We start from the raw sequence: 11,567 nt of genomic DNA, 5'->3' as shown, positions 1-11,567 counted from the left end.
AACTGAAATAACTATTTGAAAATCATGATCATAATTTTCGTGCAGTCTGTACTCTGTACCAGATCCAGGCACTTCCGGCGCTGGACGCATCCGCAACCGCCCAGTGTGGCAGCGTAATGTAGTCGCTGTCACCAGGCGGCAGTTTCTTTTGGTTTTTGAAAAACTGCATTTCTCTTATGCAACTGACCCGCGAGTGACGTGCGTTTTAATTCTTCATTTTTAGTGGAAAGAAACCTGTTTTTAGTGGTTCTCTACTGTTAGAAATAACAAACCAAAGAATTTTTACATTGTGTAGAACACATAACCTCAGAACCTAAACAATCCCAGCAAATACGAGATCAAAACATTCTGAAATTCGGATAATTCCGAATTCGCATTTACAAAATTCGCGTTAAAAAAATAAAATTAACCGGTTTAATCGTCCGGTCATAGCTAAGTAATACTGCAGAACTAAATCATTAAGACTGTTTCGCAATATCTTCCTGATGCCGTGTTGTGTTATGCTTCTCTAGAGCAATTTCTCTCATGAATCCCAGCTGGCACACGTCGCACTTGTGTGGGAAATCCTCCAACGCCATGCGATCGCGAGGCTTCTTGTACGTCTTCCAATGCGTGTAAATTCCCAGTCTCTTCTTCTCTGCGCGGCGTTTCTCAAAGTTCTCTTTATAATCTCCGACATGTTTCCAGCGTCTGTGCCGATGCAGACTGGAAGCGCTGGAGACCACGATCCCGCATTCATCACACGAGAAACGTAAGCGCGGCTTCTCCGGGATTTCCCCAGAAATTAGCATTTTGTTCCACTCCGCTACTTTCTTCCCACAGTGATGCACATGCCGCAAGTGTAAATACAGTGACGTACAACTCTTCAGTACTTTCCCGCATTCCGGGCATTCGCAGCCACCCGTTGGCGTTTTCTTATAGAACGGTGCTCGCTGACTTTTCATACCTCTCTTAAATTTTCCGATCCGTGTCTGGACATCGTGAGCGCTTTTCATATGCTCCGCCAGTTGTTTCTTGCCGCGGCAGACATGCTGACAGATATCGCACGTCTTCATCTGCGTCACATCGTGGTATTCACGATAATGCTGTCTTGCAAGAGGATAACTCCTGAATGTTTTATCGCAAGAAGTACAAGGAAATTCGCCGTTGACGCTGTGTTCCGGCCAGGCATGCAAACCCAAATCCCGCTGTTTACGGAACAATTTAGCGCAATACAGACACTGAAATCCTAAATGCGCTGATTGAATGTGCAGGTCAAGTCGGGTTTTGTTCTTGAATCGTTCTCCGCATTCTTCACATCCAACCTGCCAACTCTCTTCAAGGAGCGTCATGATGTCTTTATGCTTGGTACGGAAGTGCCATTTGAGACTCTGAGCATGCTCTCCACAGACTGTACACGGCTTGTGATCCGTCGCGCTCAAACCATGCTCTTTGGTGTGATGCATCAAATCAGCAAAGCAGGCGGCTTCAAAATCACACGCAGGGCAACGACGCTCTGGACGTTGATTCAATTCTGTTCTATCCGCATAATGATGTATCTGATGCAGATCCAACAGCGCTTTGATGGAAAAATGCAGGTGACAGGAGCGACAAAAATAAGAAAACGTCGTCGTTTCTTTCATGTGTTCAATAAATTCCGCCAACGGAGCGCTGTCGACTGCGCCTGAGGCGCTCGCAGTCTGAGCAGTACCCTAAAAAAAGTTAAAATAGTATTTAGACTTTAAGCTTTGCTTATTAGTTATTAGCTTCAGACTACTAATATAACAACCTTCTCGACGAAATCTTCCGGCCGGTGAGAGTCACTTAAAGATTCAGTATACTCCTCGGCGAATCGATCCGCCACATCACGGTGACTCTCCCGAACATGAGCTGCAAGTAATCCATATTCTCCACAGGATTTCCCACACCACTGACACGGAAACGACCCGTCGACGGCATGCTGCTTCACATGATCGCCGAAAGTTGTCACGCAGGGGGTTCTGAATCGACAGTATAAACACTGGCGACCTTGGTGACTCTTGTTCATATGGCATCTCAACGCGCCGATATTGATAAAGACCTGGGAGCATTCCGAGCATTCAAATGACCATTTGTCTCGCAACATTTTCAGCACTTCCGGATGGTACGACTTTATATGCTTCCTCGAGCTGGCAACATGGGTTCCGCACAGAATACACTTATTCTGCTCCCGCAGCTTCCGCGCATGCTGCCCCGTGTGTTCAGTCAGCTCGGCAAACGTCGTAGCAGTAAAGGTACACGCTGGACACTTCCTCTCCGGTTGATTTTCGTGCCGGCTTTTATCAGTATCATGGGCGAAAGTATGGACATTCAGCAGCGCTTCGCTTGTGAACACTTTGCCGCATGCAGCACAACGGTAATGCAAGAATCCCGTTCTCCGGATGTAATCCAGAGCAGCCAGTCGAGCGGCTTCGTCTGGCGGCGAAATGCGACAATGGACCTTCAAGGTAAAAACAGTAAACATTGCAACCCGATGGAATTTTACTGGAATTAACAAAAATATTGTATAAGTACTTTAAATAATACATGTACAAATACTATAAACGGTAAATGTTGCACCAATGTACAAAAACTAGATTCAACTACTTAATTACCAACGAGTTAGAGGCTGTCAGTTGCCGGTGCAGCATTAATGTACTTCGTAACTGAAACTGTTCGATTTGTGCGAACCTGTTGCATACATACTACAGCTCGGATAATTTAAGATACAAGCGATTTACCGCTTTAAAATGTCTTGCCACTCTTTGGTTGCTCTTAAATTTTTTGTGGCAGATGAAGCAGGCGTCATCCACTGCGCGGATATCCTCCTCCGTATGCGCGGCGTTGACATGGGATACCAAGTCAAAATAATTTTGACCGCACACCAAACATTTGCCCTGCTTGCGGGTCTGAAGGTGTTTCTTGGTTTTTAAGCTGTCATGGTTGGTGTCCACGATTTCACCGGAACTAGGTTCAGGGTGGACTGTGCGGCATGTGGAGGAGGGTTCACAATTTTCGTTGGTCAACGGCAAACCTGGACATTCTTCCGGATGCCGCATTTTGGACACCGCGTCATCTGCGATAACACAATCCAAGTAAGCCCCACAAATTTGAAAACCACACGAGGCTTGCAAGATAGCATTTACCACACTCGTGGTTATCAGCGGACAAGACAGTCGTTATCCCGTCCATAATCTCCGAATCTTCAGCGTCCGTATCGTCGGCTTCAGTTTCTTCCAGATTGGCCTGCACCATGCATTCGTCATCCAGTGGAAGGAAATCTACGAATAATGTTCTGATATTTCTGTTTGCGTTTTTTTCATATTAAACAGAATCGCATGAACGTTGATCCGTATATATCTATATCCGAAACCAGAAAAGCTGCACGAACGCAGCAAGAAACTGAATTTACCATGGACATTCTCGGAATCGGAAACAACCTCATCATCGGTGCGTTCGCTCATAACGCTGTATTCCATGTCGGGTATGATGGGAGAAACGTCCGCATTGCCGTTAGCCGTAACACCAAGGTTGAAACTGTGGTTTTCCGCGAGAGTGCTGTTGGTTGGCAGTCCACTGGTAACGGGTACACCGACAGCAGCCGGGCCGTGGACGATGCTGCCAGTTGCCGTTTTCGTCGGGTAGCGACTGGCATAATCCCACGAGTACGCCACCTTTAGCTCCTCGTTCGGCAGAATGGGGCGGATGGTGACGAAGATAACCATTCCCCAACTCAATGCGCCACTCGCAGGCTGTCCAAACGGGACAGACTGCGGCACCTGACGCAGCGGAAACGTGTTGATTGCAAATCAATGGTGAACCAAAGACTAACTCAAATTCCCCATTTGCTTATGGTTTTCTTTAAATTACTATATACATGTAATAATAATTCTATCCGGCAGTTCAATTTCTTATCTGGTCATTTTGCAGAGTTGATGATTTGATCTTCAATGTTACTAGAACGATGCAAGTATTATAAATTTTCATATTTAATTGTTTGGGAAGATCTTCTAGTTTCACAGAATGCGAATTTATAATTTACGGCAGAACGGGCAGATCAATTCTAGTTTTAAAAAATACATAGTAAACATTATTACAAATTTTGCCACCATCAGGCGGCACTTATAAGAGCATTCAGTGAAAACTGATAAATTTAAATTGAAAATTATAGTTTACTGGGCAATAGCCGCCACAACAACAAAAGTGCAAGCGCGGGCACACTACTTTACAGTTAAAATTTAAACATTAAAAAAACAACCAAAATCTCTATCCGCCCGCGGGTTAAAAGGCAACGTACTTAACACAGCAGTAGCATTCCCCTTAATGACAGCCAAACTAAAACGTTGCTTCATAAAAGCAGTAGAACGCGCTTCTACAGTTAATTCACGAGTTTTACGGCCCATAAAATGTACAAATTCACTTAAAGCTAGGCCAAAACCACCGAACGTTTCAACAACTAAGGGATAGAAAAGGTGTCTGCTTGAATTGAAAATCAAATGACAACATTCACGTCAACTACTGTCAATACAATAAAATTACATCAAAAATTACCAGTTACGAAAAAGCAAGAAATTTATCACATTAATCGTGGGGATAAGTAACTGTACCGACGTACCGTAACCTAATAACGCCAGTGCTTACTTCGAAGACGGCGACGTTGCACTGGTGTGGATTGTCAGCGAATCTGACGTGTTTCATCCAGTTGGAGGTTTGGTCGGAATCCAGCTGGAAGTAACGCAACTCCTCGTTCTCCGCATTCCCGCAAGCAAAGGCACACTCGGCTGGCTTGACGCTGCTCACCGATCCCATCAAGGGACCGAAGATTGTCAGCGCGGGAATGATTTCTCGGGCGAAGACGGCCTTCTCTGCAATCAACGCAAATCACGCAACATGAACAATCTGCAAGCGTACTTTCTGCTTCCTGCACAGCAGCAACAGTGCAACACTACGACCTCGTGCACCCACCAGAACCACAGTCAACTGGAGCGTGCAACTATAGTGTCTCGGGAAGACTGGCCACGGAATAGGGAATGACGAGCTTGTCGGGAGTGACACGGGCGTGTGTATAACAGGGCCGTGGCGTATGAGTTTGGCACTGGTCACAGACTAGCAAAAATCACAAAATGAGGATCGGCCAAAGGCCCAAAGCACCATATTAAGGGAAGCCAAGATTTGCTGCTTACATATCAGCCCAAGTGGTTCACAGCGTGCTGCAGGCGAGCGCATTGCGAAGAAATGATCGTCCACGAGAACTCTGGTACCCTTCGCAACGACGGTAACGTTAATCAAAGAAAGTCATAGAGAAAAACCTTTAAATTAAAGAGAAGAAGAGAACCATATTAGTACTACTGCACTAGTACAAAAACTCAAAAAGTAGAAAGTATCTGTAATTTATACTTACTAGAAACTCAAAAAGATGCAAATCAACAAGCTTCAACGAAAGCACACGAAATGCTGGCTTACCAGGCGACCGCCCCAGAATGCAGGCTTCCAAAATTATTACGGCATGCGTCATCGGTGCGTAAAACTGTCCAGTGTCCACCCGAGTGACACAGGATGAACGTGAAGGGCGGGCGGGAAATGAACCTAGGTCTGATGGTAATTCAATTAAAAGCTCATAAAGAAACCAAAACTGATATTATTTGACAAATAGAATAGTTTCCCCATTTACTTGTTTGATCCTGTTGCGAAATGTCGTATTGCTCTCTAAGTCTAACAAGTAAGAAATTTTATTACATAATATTTTATCATTCTGTATTACGCGTATTTCGTTAATTGTATGGTAATTTTTTATTTAGATTATGCTGATTCACATTTCACTTGCTAAATGTCAGCACTGGAATTTAATGCACATGAAGCAGAAAGCGTCGGAGACCAACATAATCGCATTTTGTGACGGTTTATGTGTTGTTTGGTACATAATTTGGCACGAAAGTTCTCAGTTAGAGACTGTTCTTGGGACTTCACAAGATCTGCAGTTTAACCGGTAAATGTATCATTTTATCCTCACCGGTAAAGTAACTCGCAAAAATTCAGTATCTCACAAACTATATTTAAAAAAGCATGAACAAAGCAAAAAAAATGTGCTCATTCGGTCGATTGAATACATAATTCCGCCGACTTCCCAGCCGCGAAATCAACGGAGAAACTGCAAATAAGACTGCAAATTATTTGTGGTGACCATCGCCAACAAAATTTAAACTCGGAATATACATTCAGAACAGATGCAACTTACCAAACAGATTTAATACAACTTTAAAAGCATGCAGAAACATCTGTACTGCAGTTAATATGGACGTAAACCATTTTCAGATCTATTAAAGAGCTATCACATCCCTCCTGGGCACCGGAAGAAACGCAACACAACCGTGTTACCGTGCATTGTACACACACAAACTACGAGCTCCCTTCGACTTGCTCCGGATGTCGGGTTTCAATGTGTTTGATCAGCGTGATCTCCCGCATATAACCCAGCTGGCATTCGTCACAGCGAAAGGGGAACTGCTCCAGCGGCAGCCGTTTACGTGGATTCACGTAGGTCGCGGAATAGCAGGGTATGCCCCGTTCCTTCTTATACTCGCGATTTAACTTCTCCTGTGCGTCGCCAATATGCACCCAGTGTTTGTGTTTATTCAGCGACGCCGGACTGGCATACAGCTGCCCGCATTCATCGCACTGCAGACTCCGGTCGCCATAGTGCACGTCCCGTTTGTGGACGCGTAGGATTTTCCGGGAGCGGTACAGTTTGCCGCATACATCGCACGGCAAGCGACCCGGAGACGGGGCTCTGCCTCGGCGCTTTTTCGCGCGCCCCACGCCGAAGTTTCTTCATCTGGAGAACATCATTCACCTCGTCAGAAGCAGCCGCTGGATAGTTAAGTCTATCCTCACAGAATGCACCAAACCCACCTGCTTAACCGGCAATCTGGTCTTCGCCGATTCAAACTCCATGCTCACGTCGCTATGAACCGACTGTCGATGAGGCAGTCCAGGCCTGCAGTGGACGTTCCGCGGGGGCTGCGCGGAATCATCACCGTCGTCGTACGTCGTTTCGCCCAGAGGACAGGGCACCACGTCCGTCTGGGTTCCGGTGGACACAGTGCATCGGTCAGCGTTCGCACGTTGGTCCGTGCATTTGCTGATCACGCGCTGCACATGCGCCGTCAAGCCTGATGGCAACTGCACGGACTCTGACTGCTCCAGCCACGGTGACGCTGCTGACATTTCCGTCCTCCGGCGTCTCGCTAAAAATATTAAAGCGGGTGAATGTTCGTCCAAGCAGTTCACCATGTTGTGCCTAACTCTTCTGACCAAGCTATTTTACGTGAGTTTTCGTTCTTCTTGCGTTTGCACGGAACAATCTACTAAATTAGGCCTGCGATCTGGCCGAATGAACTGGTGTTTCTCGATTCCGGTAATCATGATCGTAGCTGACTCCTGACTTTGTATCCTTTTCCAACCTGGACAGTCAACTGCTCGCTGGAAGCGCTGCATAAGCGTTTCCAGTCGAGATGCTTTGAATTATCGCTCCAATGCGAGATCCGCTTGTACTTTGCTGATTATCGCTTCAGAATGACTGCACAATCATACTAGGAAAGTGCACTCGCTTTTTGCGGGCACTGCAAGATCGAAGCGTATCAGATTCAGGACCATATCTCAGCAAATGAATTACACGCACGTTGCACACGCAATGAATTGTCGCTTGTATATTTTCGGTGCCTTAACCCTGTTTAACTGAATGAAACTCAACCTACACCCCTTAACGCAACTAACAAGTGTATTCTCGTGCTATGGTCCCTTTTTGTGCTAACTTGGAAAAAATATTTCATTTGAATGTATTTTGTGAGCAATGCTCGTCTCCGCAGTTTCATACCATTGCGCATAATTTCACTATAAGTGTGTTACAATTATTTTAACCTCTTGGATTTTTAGATTTCTCAGATTTAAGTGCTCTTATTGGTTTCTTAATTTTGTTTTCGGTTTTCTTCGTTCTTTTAATTGTACGAGTATTGAGCATATCAGCACACACACTGACCTTGGAAATGCTTCAGAACCGTTACAGCGAGTTCCGATGGCGTCGGCATGACGGCAGAGTACCAAATGGCACCGCACACGTTCGTCCCGTCGGCATCGCTGCTGCGCTCTTGATTATCCTCACTGATTAGACGTTGGCTAGCTGCGGCTTCCGGCTGAGAATGCGGCAGAGACGCTGCGATGTCCTGATGGTGAAGCTCAGTCGCGCCGGCCACGTCCAATAATACGGTATGTCGAGCTCTCAAGCGCTGTACAACTTCGGAGTAGCCACGGGAATAGCCAACTTTCAACTCTTCATTTGGTAAAATTATCCTAGTTGTCATAAAGATGACAAGGCTCGGCGCATCGGAACCGACATCCGGAAACGCCGATGCCGGCACCTACCGCGGTCAGCCAAATTGTCACTAGTCCGATTTTTTAATTTGTACTGTATCATCAATAAAACACTAGTGCATTTCATATAAACTGAAACTGATATTTTACACCACCTTGAAAATTAACGAAGCAACAATGAACGATCATAAAAGAACCGAAACAAAACTGCGCTTCGTCAGCTAAGGCACTTCTTGGCTTAAACAAAGAGAAGCCTAAAAACTAAACGTACTGTGGCCCCATCCCGCATTTGAAAATTAATTTTATTACAACAAAAATCAGTCAAAGTCAGTGCGCCGAACCGCACAGGTTACAAACTACTGTATGATATGCCTAAAATGCGTTTCACATGTTGGGAATATCAGTTGTTAAATCTCACACCACTCGTTCAACCAGATTAGGTATTCCAACTGTTTTTAACAAAATTTTATTATTTTCAGCTCAAGAAGTTGGTCATTAGGATTATAAATTCTAAATCGTCGCACAATATATACACGATACTATTAACAAGTAACAACCGGAGTTAGAAAATAATAATTCTCTACCTCACAGACAGTCACATTCCGCTCGTCTGCATTCCTTGCAAATCTGACATATTTCATCCAGTTGGACGTCGCGTCGGAGTCCAGTTGAAAATAACGCGTACCATCATCACCAGCATTGTGACAAACAAATGCGAATTCCGATGGCGGCTCGGCCGTGAGGGCGCCCACCAACGGGCCGAAGACGGTCAGCGCGGGAATGGTCTTCTTGGCGAACACGGCCCTCTCTGTAAAGCGATTCTGGAATAGTTTGCAGGTACTGGTAGGTACGCGTCCGATGGTGTAACAAATAACAAAGTAAATAACTCGAAGGAAACAGCAGCTTTTATTGCGCCTTCCTTGACAGACTGAACGCGCGTACAATAAACCGATGTATACGACTAATTTTGAAAATAAAGAAGGTGATATTAGGCCCTCTCGCCGCACACCTAAAGAGCGCTTACTGTCAGCTTATAGCTAGCTGCTGCGTTCACAGTTATGGCTGTTCTGTATCTTGAAGGAACTCATAGAGATCCTTTAACTTGAAGAACACTTTCAAATTCGAATCTGTTGGCTGGTTCGTTTAATCGCACTTAACTCACAGAACACTTTAAGGTGTGCAGCGAGAGGGCCTATCATATGTCTGATATATACCAATTTAATACAGCATACCGTCCAGGAAGGTTATGTTGCGAACGGTACAACCGTGCATTTCTTTTTGATCTTTCTCTACATAATACTTTGTTAAAGTTTTATTATGTTTCTGACGAATGTTTCTTTGTTCACCATTTTAACTGTGGAGCGCTGAATAAGAATTCCGAGCAGTTGAATGTACTCGATGAGTGAACTATTGACACTCGTATGATAGTTTGATTATTGACACCTGTTGATCGTAATTCGTAAAATCGACCACAGCAGATAGTGCAGAGCGGAAGCTATTCAGTCTGATACCGTGAAACTATTCGGAAGCTATTCGTGAAACTCTGGTTTATTGTCAGTCGCATTTTCGTCCGCACCGGTGTTCTGCATGCATCTGGTAAGACACCGATTTTGCATCCTTGGTGCCGCCAGTTTGAATAGCTTTAACGCGGAAGCGATAATTGATTTAATGTGCCCTCTTGAGACGTGTCCCGCAATCCGGAAACACCGGCCACGATGTATATCTATATAAGGAACGTACAGAGGAAATATTATGTCAAATACAGCATATCGTATGTCAAATACAGAAGCACGTCGGGCAAACTAGCCGCGGCGAAGGGAATGACGGATGTATGTCCGGGATGCGCTGAGCGTGGGTAAAACATACGGGCCCCTCCGAAAATGCATGGCAGACGGTACAAACTGCAAAACCGCTGCGCATGTTGCAGCCGGAGTAGCAACACTTTCTGATTGGACGATATGAGTTTGGCAGCTCTTGCTTTTGAAACTTTTCGTAGTTGGCGCACATCACTACATCGGCTAACAAGAATGACCACTGGTCAACGAAGTCGGAAAGAGGGTTGAGTTACAAACAGGCGAGATCAGCAGGACCGCAGCCATGAGTTTTTTAGGCAGAATATTTCTTTACAAGTTAGCAAATCAGAGGTAATACAGCTTCTGTTATTGGTACTGTGGAAAATGTTGTTTTGTTTAAGGGATTCTTTATAATTATTGTAATCGCATTATTGGAAATAAATTTCAGATCCACCCATCCACGTAAGTACTGTACTTAATAGTTCTCATAATCCAGAATTTTAATGAATGCCACTTCCATTTACAGGTTTTGTAAATGGAAGTGGCATTCAATGGAAGTGTACAAACAAAATGGAAGTGTACAAACAATCCCTAAAAAATCGCATGCGGAAGTTGCATACAAATAAAATCATAACTGTTTTTAATTCATACCCTAGATGATCGAGTACTACTTTCTATACTGTAGTGTCTATAGAAAGTACTTGAGATGATACTAGAATATGTACAGCAATTATGTATCAAACATGCAAAATCCGTGAAATGCCACATAGGAATACGTACGTACAGCAGAATATTAAGTAACGAGGAAACACAAGACAGTACAGTATTCGGCTGGGGAGAAAAAAAATAAAACCTAGTAACGCCAAACGGATTTTTACGCAATAATTATTCCGTAATCAGAAGAACCATGCAGCAACAATTCAGAATCTGTTCGGTATACAGTATGCTGGTAGTGGTGTGTACCGATACTACCGTACTGAAATCATCAGACGAGAGCTAGTTCCCTTGCTTCAGCGCATCTCCCGCTCCTCTAGAGCAGCGGCACTCTGCTTCGCTAGCTCACTATACTCCGCCAATAGCGGTGCGCAGCGTGCCGTCCAGGCGTTGGCAGTGGTCCTTGAGCTTCTCCGCCCGCTGCTCGATCTCCTCCGCTAACTGCTTGATGCGACCCGTGATCCGCAGCTCCTCGGTCGGTTCATCGATCAGTTTCTGGACCTCCGGCAGCACCTGCTGTATCGATGTCCAGGGCGTCGGCCGTGGCCTTGTGGGCGGCCTCCCTTAGCTCCTGGATCAGCGGGAGAATTTGCGCGGTCTTCTGTTCACTGCGTTTCTGGACGTCTCCTTGCAGCTGCTGCGTCAGCTGACAGTGGATCTCTTGGGTGTCGGCCGTTACCATCTGGCTGGCCTCCG

The 11,567-nt window shown here is 45.2% G+C and overlaps 2 protein-coding genes across 2 annotated transcripts; both read right to left on the bottom strand.

Annotated features, from left to right (window-relative positions):
• Nucleotides 1-251: 251 nt before the first annotated feature.
• On the bottom strand, nt 252-5,374 carry LOC129585600 (zinc finger protein 658B-like). The gene is made up of 8 exons (XM_055478345.1): nt 5,181-5,374; nt 4,963-5,103; nt 4,639-4,862; nt 3,410-3,776; nt 3,144-3,278; nt 2,739-3,073; nt 1,769-2,458; nt 252-1,691 (listed from the first exon to the last, which is right to left on the bottom strand). Exons 3-8 carry the CDS (start codon nt 4,804-4,806, stop codon nt 459-461), a joined length of 2,928 nt encoding a protein of 975 aa, XP_055334320.1. The 5' UTR covers nt 4,807-4,862; nt 4,963-5,103; nt 5,181-5,374; the 3' UTR covers nt 252-458.
• Nucleotides 5,375-6,541: 1,167 nt separating this feature from the next.
• On the bottom strand, nt 6,542-11,553 carry LOC129585539 (uncharacterized). The gene is made up of 5 exons (XM_055478254.1): nt 11,385-11,553; nt 8,949-9,373; nt 8,033-8,411; nt 6,907-7,241; nt 6,542-6,829 (listed from the first exon to the last, which is right to left on the bottom strand). Exons 1-5 carry the CDS (start codon nt 11,551-11,553, stop codon nt 6,665-6,667), a joined length of 1,473 nt encoding a protein of 490 aa, XP_055334229.1. The 3' UTR covers nt 6,542-6,664.
• Nucleotides 11,554-11,567: the final 14 nt, after the last annotated feature.

This window comes from Paramacrobiotus metropolitanus, unplaced genomic scaffold, assembly GCF_019649055.1.
Source record: "Paramacrobiotus metropolitanus isolate TYO unplaced genomic scaffold, Prichtersi_v1.0 Parri_scaffold0000017, whole genome shotgun sequence".
Taxonomy (NCBI): Eukaryota; Metazoa; Tardigrada; class Eutardigrada; order Parachela; family Macrobiotidae; genus Paramacrobiotus; species Paramacrobiotus metropolitanus.
Note: the sequence above shows the minus strand (reverse complement) of the source record. Positions and strands in the feature narration are given on the sequence as shown.

Coding starts and splice junctions, on each gene's coding strand:
- LOC129585600 (XM_055478345.1), bottom strand. CDS start 4,806: ATGGGATCGGTGAGCAGCGTCAAGCCAGCCGAGTGTGCCTTTGCTTGC. Junction 3,777..4,638: donor GCAACGTCGCCGTCTTCGAA/GTAAGCACTGGC, acceptor CCGCTGCGTCAG/GTGCCGCAGTCTGTCCCGTT. Junction 2,459..2,738: donor TGGCAAGACATTTTAAAGCG/GTAAATCGCTTG, acceptor TTTACCTTGAAG/GTCCATTGTCGCATTTCGCC.
- LOC129585539 (XM_055478254.1), bottom strand. CDS start 11,553: ATGGTAACGGCCGACACCCAAGAGATCCACTGTCAGCTGACGCAGCAG. Junction 9,374..11,384: donor CCTGGACATCGATACAGCAG/GTGCTGCCGGAG, acceptor AGCGCTCTTTAG/GTGTGCGGCGAGAGGGCCTA. Junction 8,412..8,948: donor GGAATGTGACTGTCTGTGAG/GTAGAGAATTAT, acceptor TGACCGCGGTAG/GTGCCGGCATCGGCGTTTCC.